This window comes from Varanus komodoensis, unplaced genomic scaffold, assembly GCF_004798865.1.
Source record: "Varanus komodoensis strain SLA01 unplaced genomic scaffold, ASM479886v1 scaffold109, whole genome shotgun sequence".
In the NCBI taxonomy this organism is placed as follows: Eukaryota; Metazoa; Chordata; class Lepidosauria; order Squamata; family Varanidae; genus Varanus; species Varanus komodoensis.
In genome coordinates, this window is record NW_025335313.1 from 255,167 (window position 1) to 280,486 (window position 25,320).

General features: G+C 42.0%; 1 protein-coding gene across 5 annotated transcripts; it reads right to left on the reverse strand.

Annotated features, from left to right (window-relative positions):
* Positions 1-845: 845 nt before the first annotated feature.
* On the reverse strand, positions 846-24,673 carry ZDHHC1 (zinc finger DHHC-type containing 1). Of its 5 annotated transcripts, none has more exons than XM_044419806.1 (13): positions 24,247-24,673; positions 15,176-15,273; positions 12,959-13,177; positions 12,324-12,499; positions 11,387-11,488; positions 11,018-11,068; positions 10,637-10,761; positions 10,191-10,349; positions 8,678-8,790; positions 6,635-6,720; positions 5,589-5,682; positions 3,096-3,213; positions 846-2,672 (listed from the first exon to the last, which is right to left on the reverse strand). In XM_044419806.1, exons 3-13 carry the CDS (start codon positions 13,175-13,177, stop codon positions 2,140-2,142), a joined length of 1,776 nt encoding a protein of 591 aa, XP_044275741.1. In that variant the 5' UTR covers positions 15,176-15,273; positions 24,247-24,673; the 3' UTR covers positions 846-2,139. The 5 variants fall into 5 exon arrangements, with proteins under 5 accessions (XP_044275741.1, XP_044275739.1, XP_044275740.1 ...); XM_044419804.1 differs by lacking the exon at positions 24,247-24,673 and adding an exon at positions 23,344-24,232; XM_044419805.1 differs by lacking the exon at positions 24,247-24,673 and adding an exon at positions 18,427-21,007.
* Positions 24,674-25,320: the final 647 nt, after the last annotated feature.

Sequence of the window (25,320 nt, forward strand, 5' to 3'; positions counted from 1 at the left end):
CCATTTCCCTATCAATCTTGAGTTGCCAACCTGCTCCTTCAGCTTGTACCTCCCCTTCACCGGAAAGGTCATAGAGCTTCTCTTGGCAGAAGACTGAGCGAAGGAGGAATTGATCACTTATGCCTTTGTCATCTGTTATCATTTAGCCATTCACTCTGAGCAGTCGAACCTCCGTTATCTTTCTTCTTTTACTTTTGACATATCTGAAGGGTTTTTTTTGTTTTTAGCATCCCTTGCTAGTCTGTTCATTCCTAGCTTAGCCTTTCTGACCACATCCCTTCAATTCTGTGCTACCTGCCTATATTCTTCCTTTTACTTCCTAGACATGTCCATTTTCATTTTCAGATCATCACTAAGGATTTGTGAATCCACATGAACTTTTGTTCTTCTATCATTTTCCTTGTTGGAATTTTGAAATTGTGCCTTTATAGTTTCCTTTTTAAAAAATACCCCCCACCCCCCGGTCCTGGAGTCCTTTTCTCATTAGAGTCACTTGCCATGAGACTTTATCATTGTTCTGAGCTTATTAAAACTGGCTTACCTAAAACTAATGTACATCTTGGCCTACATTTGGGTTTTGCTTCCTTTAGAACCAAGAATTCAGGTATGGCATGGTCACTTTCCCCCAGAGTTCCTGTAGCTGCTACTTTGTCCACTAGGACTTCCCTGTAGGCTAATATCAAGCCAAAGATAGCTGTTCCTCTTGTTCCTTCCTCCTTCCTTCCTCTCAGGGATCTCTTGGAGGGGCCATGTTTGGCAGAATTTGTCTCCCAACAAATACTGGGGAAATTGAAATCCCCCATAACGATGATAGCATGCCTCCAACATCAAGCAGGTAGCCCATTATTTCAAAATACGCATCTGGTTTTATCAATACTGAATCATGATACAACAAAGTATTTATACTATGCAGCACAGATGAAAAGCACAGTGATTTGAAGAGACATTTTCATTTCGGCTGCAATCTACAAAATATGTATAACCTGATGGCAACCAAGAGGTCCTGTATGAAACATGCTGAGCTTTCAGAGCGGCAAAGATGCTTCTCCCCTTTGCCAAAGGACAAGGCACATAAAGTATTTAGCAAACAGCATAGAAAAAATTTATTGTGAACAGAGGTGTCCATCAAGCTCCAGCGTACTGGTGCATCACATGCCGCCCTACGCAGGATCATTCTATTTGTCCATCGAGATACACTCTCATCTAATTGGAAGCTGCTTTCTACAATCTTAGGCAAAGGAGGGTCTTTTTCTTCAGCTGCTACCTGATCCTTTTTAAACAAAGGATACCAGGAATGGAAGCTGGGACCTTCTAGATGCAAAGCCTGGTCCCTCCACAGAAGGGGAAAATGTTGAGGTAGCTCATAAACCATTCCCAGGCCATGGGGGAAACGTTTGCCTTGTTTATAACTTTGGATCCAACATCAGCATACAAGGCTTCATCCTACTTGCCTTCAATTCATCATGCAAAGAACGCTCTGCTATCGAGCAAGCATACACGAGGGAAGCTGTCTAAGTGGAGTAACTGACTCCGACTCCTGGGAATGGATGCGGTTGCTCCACTGCAAGGTCAGTCTTTTAAAATGTGAACCTGCAGCACAAGGCAAGAATTTAACCATCATAGAGGAAGGAAAACATTTATAGGATCTAATACAGGAACAATCAATCGTTGGCCAGAAGATGCTGTAAATCAATGCTACTGGAGGAATACTATTCCTCCCTCCCTGCATAGTGGGTATGACGCAGCTGCCATGTTAAGCAAACGCATGCTTCTGTTGAGATCCCACAAAAGAGTATGGAATAAGAGTACAGGCACCTACCAGTCTTAACCCTGAAATCATCAAACTGCTAGCACACATCTGTGAGGGAAGACAGTTGACCTTGAGCACTTTTCTGCCAGCTGGGTGTCCTCCAAAAGGCAAATATCTTAGGTGCAGGAGCTACACAGGTTAAGGAATAAACCCAGTTTCCCACAAAAGGCAGGTAACAAGCAATCAAGACCAGCCAGTTCTAGTGAGCAAGACATACCACTTGGGATTACATCTTTGAACACCAATATATTTGGAGAGTGAGCCGCTCACATGCTCTTGCTTCTCCTGTGATGGTTATGGCTTTTCAGACATGAGGGGTCAGGTGAGTTCTAAGCTGCAGTTGAACTGGTGTTTGAGTTCCATACGCTGCAGTCCTGATCAGCCCCATGCCGTTTGCTGGAGCATTTTCTGTGGTGGGGTTCAGAGGTTTCACCAGACCAGGGGGAAGGGACAGGTGGCTCCCCACTGCTTTGGCTCACAAACACAGCAGGGATCTTAGGAGACATTTCCAGCTCTTCAACCTGCTGCCCCGTGAATGGATGGCAGTTCTTACTTTTTGCACTTTGTCTGGTATTCTGCTGCTTCTCCCCTCCCCCTCGGGAATGGACTGCAGGGAAAGGGAGGTGCCGAGCATTGCTCTTGGAAGCTCCGTTTGGGGCACTGCTCCCCAGCCGTGTCTGAGCCACAGGGATCTCATCCATGGACTCTGCTGACTCGGAATGGTAGTCCGCTGGAGGACCTGCAGCCTGGACTGGACCGCTGCTGTCTGTGGGCAAGACTACTTTCAGGGGGACTGCTGGTACGGGAAGGCGAAGGCTGGAGGAGGATGAACTTGAGGAGGTGGCAGCTGTGATGGACAATTCTGCAAAACGGAAAAAAGGTGGGTGGGAGTCAGGGAATATATTTTCAGTTTCTACAGGAAAAAAACCCAGTAACAGACTGAATGGAGTTTCAGGTCCTCTTGTCTTCTTCATGGCTTCTGAAGTGTGGCAATACTAGAAACTGGCTGATTTCTAGAAATAAATGAACTGGACATTAGAGGCTCGACAGCTCTTTGATTAAATTTAGAAATTTAAAAATCATTAAATAAAAATTTAGAAATCATAAAATTTAAATTTAATGATTACACAGCCGGTGATCACACATGACTCTAACAAGTGCACTGTTCTGTTGTTGAGAGGGTATACGTATTTAGAGGCTGTGTAATATTGTGGGAAGAGCCTCCTAGAGAATTTTAACCTGCCTGAAAGAGCTGGGGTTGCACATTGATGCTTCCTCTTCTTACCTGGCTGTAAAGCTGGAAGAGAGGACCATGGAGCAGCCATCACCTTGGATCTTTCTTCCAAGAGAGAAGAGGGAACCTTATGCAACTTCCTCCTCCTCCTCCTCTTCTTCTTCTTCTTCTGAAGGTACATCACAAGACAAAGCAGCAATTTAGAGCCCATGTGATTGTAAAGGTAAGATGAGATTGAAATGTTGGACTAGAGAGTCAGACGTGTATCGGGGAATCAAATTTCATATTCCTATCCATCTGTGAAGCTCACAGTGGGTGACCAAGGACCAGTTACATTATCTCAGCCTAACCTTCCTCATTGGTTCTTGAGAAGGTAAAAAAGAGGTGAAGACAAAATCAAAGAACCATATAGCCCTTCCAGCCTCTTGGAAGGAGGGCAGATAAAATAGGAAAATGATCAACCTGAGGGTGGTGGTTGCTCCCATATTAGCATTACTTACTTTCATCAAGCTGAATACTTTCTAACAGAAAGTCTTCTATATCCTGGCATCCTCAAGAGGCCTGACTACAACTCCCTTCATTCCAAGCTAGCCTGGCCAGGATTGCGGGAAGCAGGTTCACATCTTCTCTCAGCCATTAAGCTCAGTGCATGACTTGGGCTACTTACTGGTCCCGTCTTTCCCCCATTGGCCTGCACACTCCCTGGGTGTGTTCTCAGCCAATGGCTGCTTTGTTTTCCCCCTTGCCACTCTGCAGAGCCCCGTCCTCTCACTGGAGTCGCATGGTGGCTCTGCAGCCACCACAGAGTAGCACTCCCCACTGCTACCACACTCCGTGCCCATGCCCATGCCCACGCACAACCACCCACCCACACACCCACCTTGCCACAGCTTGTTGCTGTGTGTGAATAGGGCCCGTATCCTTCAGCCCAAACTATCCTGCAGAGTTCTTGTGAGGATCAAAATGGGCAGGGTTACACACACTTATCCTGCACCTTGACCTCTTCAGAGAAAAGGCAGAATGTCAATGTAATAGATCATTTTTAAAAGGTGATATAATGTGATTACTTGCAAAGGGGATGAATATATATGTATGTATATGTATGCAACCAACTGGCAGGTTCAGACAAGACATTAACCTGTACAAGCTTCTGACACCCCCTCCAGCTGGTGGTAGTGCTCACCTGGTAGCCACTTGACAAGAGTGGCAAGGGGATTGTGCTACACTTGCCAAAAGGACCTGTAGTGTCTTGACCTCACCCATGATGGGTCATAATGTTTGGGTTCAGACAACACAAGAAGCCATTATGGGTGAAACAGTCCCTACCTCAAGCCATGTAGGGTGACATATAAGCCAACCATAAACTACCCTAACAAATGCATCACTGGTTCACATGACTCAACAACCCACTGTGGCTTATAAGCAATATCATAAGGTTTACCTATCATATCTTATAAGCCACCGTGGACTGTTGTGCATGCAAATCCTGTTCATTCAATTTCCAGGTCGAAAAGGCAAAATTCAATAATAAAGAGTCCTGAGATAGAGGGGAACAATTTATTAAATTTATATTCCATTGAAATCAGCACATTCAATTGGTAATTATTCAGTTGGTAATTTTCCACTGAGAAACAGAAAATGAATAGGTGCATATTCAACCCTCTTTATAACCTCGAAACTGCTACAGTTTAAAAGCATTCAAGACCAGACTCATCTTACTGCAATCAATGTTAATGCTCTAATTTTGCCAAAAGATGCATAAATATATAAGCAAGGCAGCACTTGTAACTACAAAAGAGAAGGCATCAAAAATTCAAGTTCAACCATCAATGATGACACCTTCAGATGACGTGGGAAATGTGGCAGGGTGTCTTATTTATTTAGAAAATTTCTATGCCGCCCCATTCGCCGAAGCCTCAGGGCGGCTCACAAAACATTAAAATATAATACATTAAAAATATAAAACAAATTACAATATAAAATAAGTCACCCTGGCCAAAGAATAAAATAAGGAAATAATATTAGCAATTAAAATGACGTTTGAATAAAAAGGTCTTTGCCTGGTGCCGGAAAACAAATAACGACGGCGCCAGGCAGACCTCTCTGGGGAGTGCATTCCATAAATTGGGCGCCACCGCAGAGAAAGCCCTCCTCCGAGTACCTACCCTCCTAATTTCCTTCACGGAGGGTTCCCGGAGAAGGGCCTCTCCCACAGATCTCAGGGGCGGGCAGGTGTATATGGACGTAAGCGCTCCTTCAGGTAACCAGGACCCAAGCCGTTTAGGGCTTTATAGGTCATCACCAACACCCTGAATTGGGCCTGGACTTCAATGGGAAGCCAGTGAAGCTGACGGAGGACTGGAGTCATGTGAACATAATGCCCAGTCCCCGTCAGCAGCCTGGCAGCTCTATTTTGAACCAATTGAAGTATCCGGACCGTCTTCAAGGGTAGCCCCACATAGAGCGCGTTACAGAAGTCAAGAAGTCTTGCGCCTGACAGATCAGTAGTGACAGGCAAGAATTCATGGATACACTTGCACTTACTTGTGGCTGGTCTCCAACATGCACCTCTGGAAGTTCAGGGGGCAAGATGAGCTTGGAGTCTGTGCCATCACCACGGACACAGAACCTGGACAGGCTGAAAGCAGAGTAGCAGCAGTTTGTTTCTCATTTATCATACTGGAGCATTCACAAAGGAAACCTTATAGCATTTGACCAAGTAGTCCAATGTTGTCAACTCTCTTTAAGTCTCAGCCACACAACTGTAAAGATTTCCTCTGGTAAGGCATGAGATGCTTTGAGTACTCTGAAAAAGTGCAATGAGCACAATGCCTTAACACATATTTTTTCTGCTTTTATTTGGTTTTAAAGTTAGTATCACTAATTTTTATGATGGTTTAATACGTTCCAATGGTATATTTTATATTGTTTTCTAATTATGCTCTTGTGAAGAGAGTTAGAGAGCTTCAGCTGTTGGGCAATACAGAAATTAAGCAAGCAAGCAAAGCCCCAATACAGATTGAAAATACAGCTCCCTTTGTCAATCCATCAGGCTCCTGCTGCTGCAGTTACAGTTTGACTATACTATCAGAATTTCATCTGACAGAAGAAAGTACAATTGCATACCTGTAACTGTCATACTTAATTTTAGATGTTTTAATAAGTGTGGTTTTATTATTGTATTTGCGGAATTTTATACTATGTAAGCTGTCCTGAGCGCTTATGCAGAAGAATGGGATACAAATGCTTGTAATAAACAAACAATCAAACTTGGAGTAGACAAGGCTAAATTACGTATCCATGTCCTTTATTTGAATGTTGTTAACAGTATTTCTTCGTGGTCTCTGTGCACCACACATATGGGTTCTGTGCCTGCACAGTGCCTCTGTTCAGGAAGATTCTCCTAGCATACTGTTTTTGGTGGGAGCATTGCCTATTTATACTTCCCCTATTTATACCTTCATCAGTTAAGCATACTCTTACAACTTCTCCGATGCCTGCAGAAACAGAGGGCTAATACAGATACTGTATCCTTCCACGCTGACAACTTCGGATTAAGTGAAAATTAATGTGGCATTTGCTCTACTCACTCTTTTCCAGATGCTAAACCTGAAGAATCTTCCATCTGGATCTCAGAATTAGTATATCCAAGGCTTCCTGCATAAAGCTGCACTTCCTGAAATTAAGTTATTTAAAATGAACAGCTTGAGCATTCAGGCAAATTTATCACTCTTTATCACAAGTCAAAAATCACTGTAATTAACAAAATCACTGTTAATACAGCTGCCTCTACATCTCAGAATAGTGAATAAGCACAGGTACTGTACAGGCTCTTTTAAATTTTAGTAGCATTATTCCGGTAACATTTCACAAGCCTGACTTTATGTACACTTTCAGCAACTTGGTTCCATAGGGCTTACTCAACAGTAAACATGCACAGATTACAAACTCAACTGTGTACATGAACTTAAAAGTTCAGGTTCTTGCAACTGTTTTCGACCGAGAAATAGGAAACAATTAAGCATCAGACCAATATGAACATTTTGGTTGCATTTAGTCGGGGAAGAAGCAACAATATCAAAGAATCTACTGGGGGTATCACCCTACTAGTCCAGTCCTTGTGCCTTCAAATCAGAGCTTGTAACTCCCTCTGGCAGCTCAATCATAACTCAGTATAGCTTGTATATGCTGCTCCTATATACCACTATAGGAGCTAAACTGTTTCTCACCATAGGGTGACACTATGCACTGAAATATCTACATCCACTGAAAGAGATTAATTTCTTAGACTCCATAACTGATTAATTTCAGAAATCAAGATTGGATTGTTCCAGACTTAGTCATGCTATGAGCAGACCTACTGAAGTCAAGGAGTGTTCAGTTACTCATAATTAACAAGTTACATTGATTTTGATGAATATTCTTCTAAGTATGATACAGTCTCAATCCAAACTATCATCATCAGAGCAAATAATGATCTGTACATAAAAACTGATGATTAAAATAGGTTTTTAAAGCAAGAATTTAAATAAATTTAATTGGACTTGTGTTTATAATTTTGAAATTGTAAATGCTAAGCTTTTAACTCAGTTAACATCAAAGTATCTGAATTTAAGAACATTAGCCTTACAGTTAATTTTCTATATTCTAATAAACATCAAACTATCACAAACGACTATGGCTGCTGATCATAAGAAAAACCCTATATAATAAATACAATGCAACAAAGAGATGCTACAAAGAACAAAACAGTGTAAACACATAATTCAGCTGTAATTATAAGGGTTAGTGGTCAGATCTGCACAACTGTTTATAAAATCTCTAAACCTGTGCCAATAATGGGAATCTTGATTTCAATACACCTTTGTTTTCCTGCTTGCTGAAATTATGAATCGGGGGGGGGGGGGGGAGTGAAGACAAGAAAGGAAGAGATCTATTTCTGCTCCACTTTGAGAAAATTTACCATTAAAGCCTTTCAAAGTCGTAGTCAAATAGCTTTTGGAGTCAGACCCCGTTTCCTGCTACCTATCTTCACTTTGAGTCCTTCTAAAATTACTAATGAAGAATTGTATTCTGGCTCTGAACCAAGATTTGGTCCTCAACCATGAGGGTTAGATGCTCGACTCCATACAAACAACAGGTAAGCTTTTCCTAAAGTACTAATTCTCCACCTAGATAAAGGATTTCATGTTTGCAGAGCAAATTCATAGAAAGTGGTCAGACTAAAGGGGGAATTGTGATACACTGAAGCTATATTGCAACAAATACATATATTGTAATATTACATGAACATAAACATTCACAGAAGTACAGTAGAGATGGCGACTGCCCATACAGCGCACCGATTTCTAAAATCCTCAGTTTCCGGAGATTTTTCTGCCCAGCTCATTCTATCTCCCCCTTCTAAACAGCTTCCAGGCCTCAGAAACATCAGGTGCACCTTCATTTTACTAACCCTAACCCTACCCTGGATTGCCCTGTAACATTGAAATCTGGCATAATTCCCCATGCAGCACACCGATTTCTAAATTCCTCACTTTCTGGAGATTTTTCTGCCCAGCTCACTCTATCTACCCCTTCTAAGCAAGAACCCCATGTGTAAAAGGTGTGGAAGACAAAACGGCAACGCTTACCTGAATGGGCCGCACTTGTGGAGGACAGGATTCCAGCTGTTTCGCAGAGTCTTTCATCTCCTGTGGGGGACGCCGTTGCACAATATATTCATAGGTGGTTATTCGGTGCCACACTGAAAAGGGAGAAAAGAGGGTAACTTAGCTCAAAAGGAAAGAAACTCTGTCTCTGGCTAGAAAACGTATGTTACTGTTTGTAAGACAAGGTATCTTTTTAGCTAAAGAAAATACTTAAATGCTTTAAATGAATGAATGAATGATCCACAGATTACAAATTAATTAGGTATCTATTAAGCAATATGGCAAAGACTGCACAGACATTTCTCTGCTTCAGATAAAATAGTAATTGGTGGCCTCCGCAAACAGGAACACTCCCACTCCCCTATTGCCTGTCCAGACCATCAGTGAAAGTGTGTCCCAACCACATTTTTAACCTTCCACCAAATGCTGCACACAACCTCCAACTCAGGCAAATTGACACAGGGTCTGGTCCGGGCAAAATTAGTGGATGGACGCAGCTGTCGCATTTCAGTTACTGCCCCACCATTTGAAAGTCAGGATAGAAATGCACTGCACTACTGGAGAATGTGAGAACACAACCTTTAAAAAAATCCTGCATAAAACCAAAGTTTAAGTACGCTACATCTGAGGGAAGCCAGAACCTTCCATTAGCCTAACTAGAATTATGAACAAGTGCTGTTTGGCCCCTTCTCTATAGAACTATCTCCTCAGTGAGCATTCCAGATTGTTATTCTCAAAGATCAATTAGGTAAGAACTGGTTCCAAGATGTGCTGATTCCTCTCTCTGTATTCCCTTTTTCTTTTGTGTTGAATTAACAGGTAAGCTTACTGAATCAAGAAGCTCCCTATATAAATCTCACCTCTGCCACAGGCTTCATAGATAGGCCTGGGAAAGCCTTTCCCAGCCTCAGCCTGCCCATTTGTGCAACACTGCAACAAATACTCCCCTACAGAGTTACAGTAAGAATTTTATCAACATACTGACCAAGGCTACACATTCAAAGAGTCCTTCCTGCCTGCTTCCTCTTTGCATCCAGTTTTGAAGACAATGTCCTGGTTTGTTCAACGTGATATGTGAACCCACAACTTTGGGTTAGTGAAGTTGAAGCAATCCAGAATTTAAATACTTTGGCTTATTTGTTTATTATATATCTTGTCTTTTTTCCTTGTTGAGTCAGAACTCCAGGTTGTTTCTTTCTCAATAAGACAGAATTCCTGCTCTATACATCATGCAAACCTGGTCAGTTAGTTGGTTGATAGCTGCATCTAGAGTCCATATATATATGAAATGCTCTGAATACTCTCTCTGAATGTTCTATGTAAGTGCTTATATTTCTTTTACTACTGCTATTACTAACACACTAAGGGGAAATGCAGGAGTAAACATTTATCGGCCAGGAGTTTCAGAAAGCAAACACTACCATTTTCACAAAGTGAATGTAAGGAGGAGTCCAGTTAACTTGGGCAACAGTACAAACAAAGAAGTGATACCTACTGAGATAAATGTGGAAGACCAGCAGGTGACCCAACAGGAACAGAGTCAGCAGCCCCAGGAGAATAAGTACTGCAGCCAAAGCCAAAATAGCAGGTCCTTGTGTCTCAATGGGAGCAGCAGGCAGGAACACAAACCACACATCCGTTTGGTTCTTCAAGCCTACAAAAGATGAATTAAGAGAATTTATAGTCATGCAGCATTTGAAGAAAGAAAGCTGCACCAAGCATGCACAAACTGCTTTTCCTTTGCTGGAAAATAAACACAGGAAGCAACTTGAAGGAAGCTTTGAGACACAACATGTCTTTTTAGGAATTAACTATTATGAAATTTCATCAAATCTGTCTTGAGCTTAGAAAACACTCTTACAGTATGCAATTAACAGAATATTTATCAAGAGAGGTGCTCCCTAACCAAGAGGAGCACCTCCATGCAGGGTAGGATGATACCTTCAAAGTGCTGGTCAGTGCGCAACCTCATAGGGTTGAGGAAGAACTCCACAAAGACGTAGAAAGCGATGAGCAGGGTTAGGAGAAGGCCTAGGATGGCAGATATCACACTGTTCAGAAAGAGCCTGCCAAGGAAGCAGAATATCTTTTAGCACCTTCTCGTCAGAATGGTTAATGGAAGTAAACTTGTGGCCACAGGTGCCAAGTGATACTGGAAATGCAAGTCTTAGGTATACCTTGACAAAAGTTGGAGAGATCATAAGCCCAGCTAAGTTATGAAGTCAGGCCTACACTCTTGCCCAACATGATGCATCAGCACTTCAGCACACACACTACAGTGCAACTGTTTCATACATAGGATTTGACTTGTAGCATACTTGCCAAAAGAGTATAGCATGAACCACTTCACTCCTATGAAAGCGTCTTTCCCAGCTAGAGGGAACAGAGTGAGAGAGTCAATTGTATGTCCAGTTGTCTGAGTTGGGTTTCAATACTAGCAACCTGGCTAGAAGTTCCAAACTCCAGAAATTCTGAATGGTGTTCTCTTTTAAGGGTCACTGTAAATATTTTGTATAGAATTTTGATTGTGATTTTAAGCGTGTCCCCTAATCTATGTAATACAATGTAAAAACAGAGAAAAATTGATTATTTGAATGGTAGAGATACTATATTGCACAAGGTGCAGGGACAGGCCAGCTGTCTTGCAGCGGCTTTGCTTGTATATAACCTGTTGTAAATGCATGCCCATACCAATAGTTCCGCTCTCCTACACAATTGTTGAGCCACATGCAATGATGATCAAAACCGCACACACACTTGTTGCAGGTCCCACAGTGTTTTGATTTGGCGCTCCTGCAACAAGAAAGGAAGGGCAATGTTCATGCAGCTAAAAACCGGCAAAGCACACTATGGTTGCTCTCCCCATTCACCCCCACAATTCAATGCCTAAAAACAATGACAGATGAAAAATTAGCTAGCACAGCTGGCTGAACTAAAGGCTAATGCCATGCACACCCTTGCTCCTTGTGTCACTTTCAGTCAGATGACACATACAAATAAACTTATTCCTGCATTTTGCAGCAATCCAAATCCTACTAAAATGCATGGGGGCTGCACAAGACCTTGGCTGTGCTCATACCTACTGTTGGCTTCTATGCTTCCTAGCAGTACATCTAAGCAAAACTGTTCTAGTCCTTGTCACTGAGGCAATCATAGCAACAATAAGGGCCTTGTTGCATAAAAAGAAGCCCTGTAGGACCACTCTCAGCATAAGCAGCAGTGCTCCACTGTTCCTGCAGTGTCAATGACCTCCTGTTGCCGGCACAATGCAGTGCTGCTGCTGACATCAAGTGCAAGATGAGGCCACACAGACAAAGAGTCTACTGGAAGTAGAAAATAATCACAGTGGAAATATTAGCTTGCATAACCTGAACAAAAGAAAAAGAAAAAAAATGAAGATTAGACAGTTACGTGGGCTGCTTAGTACATAAGGAATGACTACTTAGTTGGTATGTTCTTGGGAAACAACCTCACGTTCAGGAAATTCCTAGTTTTTTGACTGATCTCAGTGCAAATAAGCAAAGGCAAAGTATCACTAAATGACTTGTACGTTTCATCTGATGTTTTCAATATTGACTGCTACCTCCAAGAGAAATAACTTAGAAAGAGCAAGACTAACTATACTTACACATCAACATCACAGATGTGGCAGTGGCGGTTTTCAATGACATGAGCATGCTGATTCCGATTGAATGTGGCAAGAGGTCCCTGGTAATTCTTTTCCCGTACTCTTTCATCAGCAGGGTCAATGGAAACTGCTGTAAGATGAACTATTAGATGGCAGAAAAAAAACACCCCAGGACACTGAGGCAGACAAAGTTAAGGATTGTCCTTGCATATTTAATGACTTGAACCTTTCAAGATACTTTCCAAGTAGACACAATATCAGTTAAATATATTATCAAGAAAAAGGTCCACTCTTTTTGTCATCAACTGAATCTAATGGTTCATATGATTATTCACTCACTCACTAGGTGCAAGAAATGGAAATTGAACAGGAGTTATGGACAGAGTTATCAGTAGAAAATATTCTCACAGCAAAAGGGTATTAAATAAAATTGTGTTTATTCTTTATGGCTTAAATGCAAGAGTCCTATAAAACCAGAGAAAAGCAAAACAGTTAGGAGATGAGAAAAAAAAACCCTGAATGACTTTGGGCATCAAAAGTTAACCACCATTCCTAAAAGACTGGACTACTCTCACCACAGATGCATAGCAACTAAATCTGGAACACAATACTGAAGCATTAATGCACAAGGATACAATATACCCAGCAGGAACCCAGTGAACAGGTAGGAGTGGCACGAGGATGCCAAAGCCAACCAGTGCAAAGAAGAGGTAAAGCAGCCAGGCAACAAACTGGAATGGATGTGGAGGCCAGCTCCAGCCATTTCTCCGGGCATGCTGTGACTGGACCTCGAGAACTGCTTCATCACTCTTCTCTGGTGCTGTTTTGTTAGGTGGCTTATTGCAGATGTTCATCTACCACAAGAAAGGAAACAAAAGAAAAGAGTCCCTAATTGAAAAGCATAATAGCTGAAAAGATGCTTTCCCGGTAAGTCCTAGATGGGAAATTTACCATGTTAATTATCTTGCAGTCAAAACATTCTGTGCAGGTATTCAAAAAGACCACTGAATGGACAGTTTCACATAGTGTGTCACGTGTAGCTTTCCTTAGAGAAGGACTTCTCAATTAGACAAGGTTAAGTGACACAGCCTATCTTTGACAGTTTAGAAACTTACTTAGGCTAGGTCTAAACTTACATTTACCATGTTATAAGGTACTAACTCTCATAAGGTACCACTCTCATGGCAGAAAGTGAAGAGGAACTAAAGAGGAACTTGATGCGGGTGAAGGAGGAGAGTGCAAAAGTTGGTCTGAAACTCAACATTAAGAAAATGAAGATCATGGCAGCTAGTCCTCTCACTTCCTGGCAAATAGATGGGGAAGAAATGGAGGTAGTGACAGATTTTATTTTCCTGGACTCCAAGATCACCGCATACGGGGACTGCAGCCAAGAAATTAAAAGACGCTTGCTCCTGGGGAGGAGAGCTATGGCAAATCTAGACAGCATACTAAAAAGCAGAGACATCACCCTGCCAACAAAAGTGCGTTTAGTCAAGGCTATGGTTTTCCCTGTTGCAATGTATGGCTGTGAAAGCTGGACCATAAGGAAGGCTGAGTGCCAAAGGATTGAGGCCTTTGAGTTGTGGTGCTGGAGGAGACTCCTGCAAGTCCCTTGGACTGCAAGGAGATCAAACCGGTCAGTCCTAGAGGAGAACAACCCTGACTTCTCTTTAGAAGGTCAGATCCTGAAGATGAAACTCAAATAGTTTGGCCACCTAATGAGAAGGAAGGACTCCCTGGAGAAGAGCCTGATGTTGGGCACAATAGATGGCAAAAGAAGAAGGGGACGGCAGAGAATGAGGTGATTGGATGGAGTCACTGAGGCAGTTGGTGTGAGCTTGAGTGGACTCCGGGGGATGATGGAGGACAGGAAGGCCTGGAGGAATGTTGTCCATGAGGTCACAATGGGTTGGACACGACTTCGCGACTAACAACAACAAGGTACTAACCTGAGAAATGGTTGCTCTATACATTTTTATGGAATTTATGACATTTTTCACACAGTAATCATCAATGTTTTGTGTCTATGTACTTTTTACTGCAATGCAGAAACATATCCCATCAAGCATAGATGGTAATGAAATGAACTTGCCTTCTATAGCACCCACTCTCAATTAATACTGCAACTCTGGTGGGGCAGACTAATAACTCTCTCCCTCATGCCAATACTTTAAAAAAGAAGTGCCAGATGGCCATTCTAGTACTCTGCCATTCTCACCACTGGACAAAATGCTTTGGCAGACAACTTCTGCAGGAACTTAAAGCAAACATTATACTTAGTGCACAAGTAAGGCAGCACAGGGGCAAGCAGACTTCATGCTTCCGGGATCTTTGATTTTTTTTTTTTTTTAAGGGAAGGGGTTAACTTGCGAATAAGATTCATGAACTAGAGCTTGGTGCAAAAGGAATCTACTTTGAGTAAAATAATTCTGAGCCCTGTAGTTTGCTTTATATACCAGAACTGAACAGAGATCAAAATCCTTCTACACAAATCTACATTAAGCTCTTCATTTCAGCACTTCACTGTAATATGGACCAAAGAATGGATTTTTGCTGCTATTGCTAAAAGACTGGTAGTCAGAAATTTTTACTTATTTACTGCAAATCACCCAGAGATATACCAGTAAGTGCAGGTCTACTTTCTGCCCACTGCCAGGATAGCGTATGCAATAATTAAGGATTATTTGAGGTGAACAGCATTCAACACAGCATAACATATGCATGTGAGACGCATTATAAAAAACTAAGATCATGGGAAAACGCCACAAATTCTGATGTGACCATAACATTTACAAATAGAATAACCTAAGGCTGTTGGAAACCTAGAAGTTCCACATGCAGGCTTCCCTTACCCCAGCAACAAGAAGATGGCCTCAGTTTTACAGTAAAGGCCTCCTCAATCTGATCATGTAGCTCCTGAAGAGTTCTCATAAGGCCCACAGTCTTTTCTCTGTAAGCAAAATGAAGTGAAAGTGACTTAGAAGAATTGAAGGATATTAATATTACAAAAGTGTTGTTTGTTTTAAAAAGAAACTTAAAATCTTTAGAATTGTAGAATCAGAGAATAGAGCTGGAAATGGCAAAAGGGCCATCAGGTCCAACACCGTGCTCAGTGCAGGACACCAAGTTAAACTATCCTCTTCACATGCCTCTAATGTGGAAGAGCCCACAACCTCTCTAGGTAATTGGTTCCATTGTCATACTGCTGTAACCATCAGGAAGTTCTTCTTAATGATCAGGGGGAATCTAACTTCCATGTTCTGCACTCTGGAATGATCAAAAAGAGATCCTGGCCTCCTTTGCGGCAATCTTTCAAGTACTTGTAAGGTGCTATCATATCTCCCTCTGGTCTTCTTTTCTTGAGGCTAAACATACCCACTTATTTCAATTTCTCCTCAGAGAGCTCTGTTTCCAGTTCCTAGATCATCCTTGTTGCCCTTCTCTGAATTTTTTCCAGCTTGTCTGTATCTTTCTTAAACTGTGGTGCCCAGAACTGGCCACAATACTCCAGGTGAGGCCCAAGAGTGCTGAGTAAAGGGGAACTAGTACTTCATGTGATTTGGGAGTGATACTTCTATTAATGCAGCCTAATCACATTTGCCCTTGTTTGTTGACTCATATTCAGCTTGTGATCTACAATTCCAAGATCCTTTTCACTTGCCCCACTTATTACTGCTCCCCAGTTTGAGAAGATGCCACTGATGATCATTTTTGAGTCCAATTCTGTAGCCAACTGATAGTTGTTCAATCTAGCCCACTTTTAGCTAGTCTTCTAATCAGACTATCATGGGGCGTTTCGTCAAAAGCTTTGCTGAAGTCAAGATATATTATATGCACAGCATTCCCTCAGTCTATTAGGGAGGGTACCAAATCAAAACATGAAATCAGATTTGTTCTTGAGAAATCCAGATTGGCTTCTAGTAATCACTGCATTGCTTCCAAGATGTTTGCAAACTCACTGCTTTATAAATTGATCCAGAATTTTCCCAGGGATTGATGTCAGAATGACTGGTGTGTAATTCCCAGATTCTTCTTCTTCTCCTTTCTTGAAGATGGGACAACATTAGCCCTTCTCCAGTCATCTGACACTTCCCCTGTCCTCCATGATCTCTCAAAGAGTAGGGACACTATTTCTGAGAGTCCTTCTTCGTGACTCTAGGATGGAGCTCATCAGACCCTGGAGATGTTAACTCATTCAACCCAATGAGATGATTCTTGACCATTTCCCTATCAATTCTCAGCTGCCATCCTGCTCCTTCAGTTTGCACTTCCTCTTCATTGGAAAGGTCATAGAAACTTCTTTTGGCAGAAGATTGAGCCAAAGTAGGAGTCTGCCTTTGTCACCTGTTACCATTTAGTCATTCCTACTCAGCAGCTGAACCCCCATATCTTTCCTCTCTCTTTTACTTTGGACATATTGTTGCTTTTAGCATCCCTTGCTCATCCAAGATCATTCCTAAGCTTAGCCTTCCTGACCACATTCCTGCAATACAGGCCTATATTCTTCCTTTGTAGACTTGTCTTCCTTCTACTTCCTTGTCATGTCTAGTTTTGTTTTCAGATAATTTCTAAACTTTTTGTGAAGTCACATGGGCTTCTTTTGCTGTCTTCTAGCCTTTTCCCTGTTGGAACTGTAATTGTACCTTTAAATTTTCCTTTTAAGAATGTATGTATATATTTATTTTAAAATATTTATATACTGCCTACTCCACCTACAGTATCCCCTGTGCAGCTCACACTACTAAAACAACACATTCTAAAAACGCACAAGAATTTCCACCCATCTTGGACTCCTTTTCTCATTAGAGTCACTTGCCATGGGACTTTATTTATCAGTCTTCTGAGTTTATTAGAATTGGCTTTCCTAAAATCCAGGGTATGTGTTTGCCTACATTTGGCTTTTGCTTCCTTTTGAATCAAGAATTCAAGTATAACATCGTCACTTTCCCCCAGAGTTTTCTGTCCACTAGGTCTTCCCTGTTGGTTAGTATCAATTCAAGGACAGCCACTCCTCTTGTTCCTTCCTTCTATTGAAGGAAGTTATAAACAACACGTTAGGAATCACTTGGAGGGGCCGTGTTTGGCAGAATTTGACTACCAACAGGTATCAGGGAAATTGAAGATCCCCATAACTATGACATTGTGCCTCCTTGAAACACTGGGAATTTGCTTTCCAAAAGTTTCATCCTCATCTTCTCTTTGACTGAGTGGTTGGTAATAGACTTCAACCACTGTTTGTTTTATTCCTTGCTCTATTTATATTAATCCAGATGCTCTCCATGGGGCTACTAAGCTCATCCTCCTGTGTTTCTGTGCAAATATGTATCTTTAATGTCTAGTGCAACTCCATCTCCTTTTCTGTTCCTTCTGTTTTTCTTCAACAGATTATATCCTACAATGGTTGAATTATAATCATGGGAATCATCCCACCAAGTTTTTCTTATACCTACCAGGTCGTATTCACCCTCCTGTATTAAGAGTTTAAGTCCACATTGTTTTTTTCTCATACTCTGGGCATACAGACATTGAAGACCACATGCTTTATACTCTAGCTTTCTTCCTACTTTTTTTTTTTTGGAAGACTATTATTGGGCTTTCTCTGTTATGCTGCATAACCATTTGTCTGTTGTTATGCACAGGTATATGTCTCTCTCCCTTGTAGGATTCAGTTTAAAGCCCTCCTGATAAATGTATTCATGCTGTAGCCAAACACATTCTTTCCAGTCCTTGTAAGTGGAACCCATCCTTTGCCAGCAGTCCGTCTTCCAGGAAGTTTAGCCAGTGGTCTCAGAATCTAAATCTCTCACGTTGGCACCAACTTCATAGTTAACGCTTCCCCCTTTCTATTCCTTCCCCACCCCTTTCTATTCCCTTTCCCCCCCACCCTTTATATTCTTTTTTCAAGAACTGAAAGGATTGAAGAGAAACCTATCTCAGCCCCAAAATTCTTGACTTTTCTCCCTAAAGCTTCAAAGTCTGATGTGATTTCTTCAAAGCGCTCCTTGGCAGTGTACATAAGGAAGGGATACATGTCAGTGGGCAGGATGAGCCTTGGCAATCTTTCAGTTATACCACTAATGTGTCCTCTGGGGAGATAGCATACCTGACAAGTCCATGGGTCTTCCTGAGATACATGTGTTTCCATCCCACGCAACATGGAATATCCTACAACAAAAACTCTTCTTTTTCTTGCAAGCCTTGGTATTGTTGCCACTACTTGTTTGATCTTTAGCCTGTCATTCAGTGTTGCACAGGATGGTTTGCAGTTCTTTCACTGCAGCCTGCCCTCCAGTCTCATCCTTGAATAATTTGAAGGTGGTGCCATAGTTCCATTGCTTCCACTGGTGCAGACTGTCTTCTTTTGCTCCTATCCTGCTTTTCCAAGGAATTTCCTCCTCATTTTTCTTACCTCAGGATTCTCCTCTTCTGCCTCACTTTGCTGTTCCACTTCTCACTTCTGTACTACTCTTCATCTTCTTTTATTAGCTTGAGGGTTGACATTTGTTGCTTTAGTGCTCTCACTTCTTCTAACAGAGCTACTAGCTTGTACTTGTTGCACATGTAGGCCATGTTGACCTCAAGCAAGAAAACGAACATTGCACAGATGCTGCAGGTCACCACCACTGGGTCCATTCTTGGTCCATTCTTTCTGCTGCCTTTTTGATTTTACTGTAGCTTGCTGGGCCTGTTGTAACAACCAGTGCTTTCTCCTGTTCTCCCTGAAGGTTAACAACACAGTCCTACCAGCAAATGGAAGTGTATTACAAGCAAGAAAAGAAAGGAGGTGGAGGATCTAAAGGGGGAGGGGGTAAACAAAAAAAGCCTTCAGTAAAGCAATACTGTTTGTCTTTTGTTTTAAGTTACACTGCACTGAAAGTAATCTTGTAACTTTAGTTGAACCCTTTGAACCATTTAATCTTCTATTTATTGAAGACAAGTTTGTCTGTTGCAGGCAATGTGTTACTGTACTAATACCATCCATTCCTGCTGAGTAAAGACTGCTTTATTCTACAGTAAATGAAACTGTCTGAACGTTAAAAACTAGAAGAGGCATGCTGTCCAACATCTTCTTTAGCCTGTCAAATTGGGACAAAGCTATCACTTTTGTAAGAGGAGAGATTCCATAATTCTCTTCTAGTATTGTACAGGAAACATTAGGTATAAATGCAAGGACAAATTTATAGCATGCGTGCACAGACATGATGTACAGTTCCTCAGATAACACTTGAGATCTGTCACCAAGCCCCCTAGGCAAACACTCATTGAGGGTAAGACTATTGGTGGCCATTTGTCCTTTTGGCCAGATGCTACCTCCCATATCAAGAAAACTCAGTCTAGGTACAGGAGCTCCTGGGGAATATGACAGGGAGGCTGCTGGGGTACTCACATCCAGCTCGTGGCTTTCTTGTGGGAGCTGGCTGACCACCACATGCACGGAATGCTGGACATAATGAACCCTTTGCCTAATCTAGCACAGTTCCTTGTATATTCCATAAAGTAAATGAAGCTTTCTGTGTGATGTCCCATGGACTGATTGGCTAAGGTGGTTAAAATTATGGAAAAAAAATCACTGGTCAAGAAAACAGAGTTAATTGATCTAAAATACTTCTTTCATGGACAAGGCTATTATATACAACCTTCAGATTGAACCTGATAGATATTGAGGCTGATAGATGTCAAGGCCAATATTTTTAAATTAATGAAAGGAAAGGTGCATTCTTCCCATTCCCACCCCAAACATTTCATGTGCGCATGCACACTCTTTTTCTCATATACATGCTGTGGGTCCTGGTCAAGTACCCCTTTTGCTCATTCGGTAAAAGAAGCCATCAATTAGAGAAGGGAACTGGATAAAGTTTATAAATCATAACTGTCCAAAAGCCTCTGGCAGAATTTAGGAAAAAGTCAGTCAGTGAAAGGAAAGCACAAGTAATGGAAATTTCCATTCTGTTTCTACATCACAGCATATTACACAGTCAAGTCATGCCATACAGCTCAATTAAGTACTTCCCTTTTAGTGGCCATCAACTGAACTGAAAACCAATACAGGCTAAACCTGCATAGTAGGGATGGGGCATCCCTAGAAACACTAAGTAACATAGCTAGTTATGTACAATAGATGCCTTTCGGCTTAAACTTTACTGTTTAGTGCCTAAAGGACAGCATGCAAAAAAGGCTTCCTAGAATGCATAGAGAAAGTGAGAGGTGTTTGTCCAATAAGAAGAATCTTGAAGGTAGATTTCTATGCATGGCACTAAGAAATAGAACACAGAGTTCCCATTTCAGATGCCAAGGCTAACACAGTGATCCCCCATAAACTTGTCATTTAAAAATAAAACTATTCGAAGGTGGTGGATGTTTCAGCATTTTGTGACAATTGATTCCATGTGTTACTCATGCAAGGAATCAGTTCCTTTGATCTGACCCCAACCAACTACCAATTAATATTGTCAAATAAATTTGAATGAAGAGATGTCAAATTCTTCTCCTAAGACAGAATGAACAGGACTGCTCCCCCCACCAATTCCCTGTCTCATCTTTTTACAAGCCTATAATTCATTTGACACCCTCTAAACCAGACCTGGGCATTGTACGGCCCACAGGCCACATCCGACCCGATGGCTGACCCTGACTGGCCCGCATGAGGTAACTGGCAAATTAAAAGTCAATGCAAATATATATCGTTGTAATATAGATGCAAGCAATACAACTGCACTGCTTTTATTTTGAAGGATCTGCTAAATTGAATTGAATTTATTGCTTTTCATGTAATGTTAATGTTAATGTTTTTGTGAACATTCAGTAAATAGTGTTGTTCTGTGCTCCGCATTTTCATTGTATCATTGTAATGTTTCATTTACTGTTTTTATAGAGATATATATTGAGCAGAGCTGTAAGTGTATTGGTCCAGCCCTTAACAACTGTCAAAGTTTCTCATGTGGCCCCATAGGAAAATTAATTGCCCACTCCTGCTCTAAACCCTTCTATCCATGTATAAACACAGATCACGAAATTCCTGGACAGAATCACTTTTATATTCTACTGCGCAGAAGAAGCGGGCAGCTTTCTCACTTGTAGGATCTACTTTGCTTTCTACTTAACCCCAAGATCCACCAACTGGAGTTAGCTGCAAATTATGAGGGAGAGGAGATCATACATGTGGAATGACAGAATGCTATTTTGTTTCTAGGACATGAACTGACTTCACAGCTCTCTCACACAAAAATCCACTTTTCTCCTTATGTTAAGAGCCTAATTTAGGAAGGGTGGAAACAGGCCTTCTCAATGTTGCTATCAAATAACTGGATATACCCTAACTGATCTATGATCTACTGCAAGTCTTTCAGAGATCTACTAGCAAATTCAGAAGCATTTTCTACCCATCTTTGCTGCAGAGTATCTAATAGTAACACTGATTAAGTATTAAAAAACAAATGTCTAAGCTGCTTATATTTTAAAGTAATTTAAAACCTTCAGAAGCCTAGGCATGAGGAAATTCAGGTGTGACTGAAATAAAATATTCGGTGGAGGAACTGGGAAAATCTTGGGCCAGGCAATACTCAGTGAGGTCGAAGAAAGTGATTATATAACCTAAAAATTGGGGACAGTCTGTCTTTTTTTCTTTTTCTTTTTTTGGTCAACTGACCTTCAGCAAAGGAGAACAAGCCAAGAAAGATAGTCTTGTGTGCACTGGGCATCCAACAGGACAAAAAATGTCAGACGGTGTTATGCACTAAATGGAGAATCATGTCGTCACTTCAAAATAGATTTAATTCCAGGGGCAAAGCTCTGTTAGTCTATTGCAACAAGAACAACAAAACCTTGTGGTACCATAAAATATTAAGAAATTTATTCTGACAAAAGGCTTTTGTGGACTAGGGTTCCCTTCAAACTAAGGCTATTAGTGTTTAAAGTGACTAAACAGCCCATGTAGTGGTTAAGAAGGGAACTAATGTGGCAAAGAATCAAATCTTCACTTGGCCATGAAACTTACTCTGTTACTTTTGGCCACTCATGGACTCTCAGCCTAACCTATTTCACAGGGTTTTTGTGAGGACAAACAAGGAGGGGAGGAGAAGGAGAGAGTACTGCCTTGGGCTCATTGGAAGAAATGTAAGATAAGAAATGTAATGCAATGTAACAATAAAATAAAGAGTAGGTCACTTAAGGCCACACATGAAGCTCCCTGCAGCAGCACAATCCTCAACACATTTATTCAGAAGTCAGTCCTACCTAGTTGAATGTTTGTTTTCCTCCCTGGATAAGTACAGTGAAATCTTGCATTTTTTTTAACTTGGAAGAATGTTACTTTAAAGTCAGTGGGGTTTCATTACGAGTCTGCCTGTATAGCATAGCATAACTGTACCCCTGTAGCCCAATCCTATGTATATAGGAAATAAATAATAAATATGTATACTTGGAAATAAATAATTCTATGTACATAACTTTAATAGAGTCAAGTCTTAAGGAAGTGTGTACAGTATGCTAGTGTCTATTTACTATTGAGTAATCATGCCTTGGCTGGCACCACTAGTAACTTTGGAGCAATGCCTAACATTAAGTCTGGAGACAGAACCTGGACGATTCTATATGCAATAAAAACAATAGTTAAATGCATATAAACTCTGGAACAGCCCTTTTCCAACCCTGGTGCCCTCCAAAGATGCGGAAAAAGAATTCCCAACATTCCCAGGACGATGCTGGCAATTGTAGCTCAACACTTCTGGAGAGGACCAGAGTTGTGGAAGGGCTGCTTGGAGGGTGCTGGGGCCGCCCGACACTTCTGAAGGGCGACGGGGTTGGAGAAAGTCTATTCTCGAACCAGAAAGAGGCCAGTGGCAGAGCTCCATACCCAGCCGTGGCACAGTGCCGCCCCTCTGAAGAGGCACTTCCACAGAGGTCTGCAGAAAAGCACAAGTCCCCCCAGCTCCATTTTCCTAACATCCCTCATGCTACAGCGCCCCCCGACTTCACAGCGCCAACAGCCCCACAACTGGAGGGGGGGCTTCCCCCGTCCTACCTTCTCTCCTCTCTTCCCCGCCCCCCCAGTTCAGAGGTTGTTCCGGGGGCGGGCACGCATCCGCCTCATGCCCGGGAGCGGGAGGGCGCTGGGGAGGCCCTTGCTCAGGACGGGCCCTGCTGGACCGAAGGCTCCTCAGAGCGGATCAGGCCCGTCTCCATGGCGACATAAGGCAAGGACAGCCGGGCTCCTCCCTCTAAGCCACGCCCCGACCCGTCGGGTTCTGCGGTCCACCCACACCCGCGAGAGGCCGCCCCCTCGCGCTAGGCAGCGAGTACTGCGCCTCTCGCCTCAAAACACAGGCAGCACTGCTGTCTTCTTTTTGCTCTGCTCACGGCGTAGGAAGCGGCTTTCGATTCAGTCAGACCCTTGCTCCGCTAAAAGGCAGTAGCTTTTCAGGGTTTCTGGAAGATATTGCTTGAGGGTGGAGGGTCTGGATCTTTTGCATGCAAAGCAGTTGATCTACCGGGAATACAGTCCTTCTCTGCTGCGCTCAAGACCCCCAAAACCTTCTTATTACATAGCAGTCTTCAATCAAGATCCTTCCCCACGTCCCAGATCCTGCACAATCCCACTCTAACCTCTTTTTAAATACAGAAGACAACATTCCCCGACTTCACACAAACCACACAACTTCTTCCTAATCCAATCTGACACGACAGCACCCTTCCTCTTTTTTAGTTTCATTTGCCACTTTGGAACAGCTTCAGCTGGGCTCTTGGAAAACCTGCTGTTGCATTTAATGCCCAAGCTCATCGGAGAATGAGATATACATTTCTTGGAATATCTGCAGTGCATCTTTTGTCACCTACAACCCTTCCCATTCTGTTTGAAAGCTGACGGGTAGGACGCCCAGACACTAGCAAATCCATTCTTACAAACAGAATTAAGGATAATACACACCAGTGTGCGACAGTCTATCAACGTGGCTGTTTCGGATTCCCATTTTCCTCACAGAAGGCAGGCAGAGAATACTGGGCAAGTTGAGTTCAGAAATATAATACTGACAAATATGTCAGCTGTAAAAATATTTCAAAATCAAGAGTTATTTCTGTGGGATTTTAAAGTTCTATTTTCTATTACTAATCTTTTGCTCTGAAGATAGTACTTACCTGTAATTACTCAAAATTTCCACTGCTCCAGGAACATTATGGATACAGACACCTCATTTCTACTTGAAGCCATAGACCCACTGCAAAACTTCAATGCTTGCATACCTTCGGCAGTGAAAGCCCCAAAATAGAGAAAACCTTTCTATCTTGTTCTCCTGCTGCATATTTATCTCTTAGTCAACACAAATATCTGAGGAATAAAGGCTTCTGTTAAGACCCACCCAGGAGTACTGACGGAAACTGGCTGGCTGGCAAACATTAAGAAATCTTTAAAAAAAAGGGGGGGGGAATCCAAAATGCTGAAAGAAGCCAACTGTAAAAAATACTTAAAAAGAAATGGGCTGACACTCATTTTCTCCAGCCTACAACTTGGAATCCATGGAAAGCCTTACTCTACCAAGCCATCACAGTAAACCACAACTGCAAAATGAAATCTACACACATATACACAAATGTGGAGTAGGGCTTTTTCAGGAAAGGGAGAGGGAGTATTGGAGGGGGTACTGACCAGGTGACTGGCCAGGCAAGTTGTATTTTAAAAACTGAATTGAATGTTCTTGCCTTCCCTTGTAGCACTGAGCTTCTCGTCGCCCTCTGGGAATGATGCTACTCCCCATGTGGGCTTGCATCTACTGGAATGTCTCACTCTTGCCTTCGGATCATATTTGGGAGTTGGGGTACTAGGCATTTGGTAACAGAGCATGCACTGCTTTCCCTCCCTTCCCCATTCCACACAAAGGTTTGCTTTGAGAGGAAAAATCCCCCTTCAGATGTTATTCTCATCTACGCCTTGGAAATAGCTTCCATTTCTTCCACTTCTCCCACAGTGATGATTTTCGAAGCAACGGCCAGCACACACATTCAC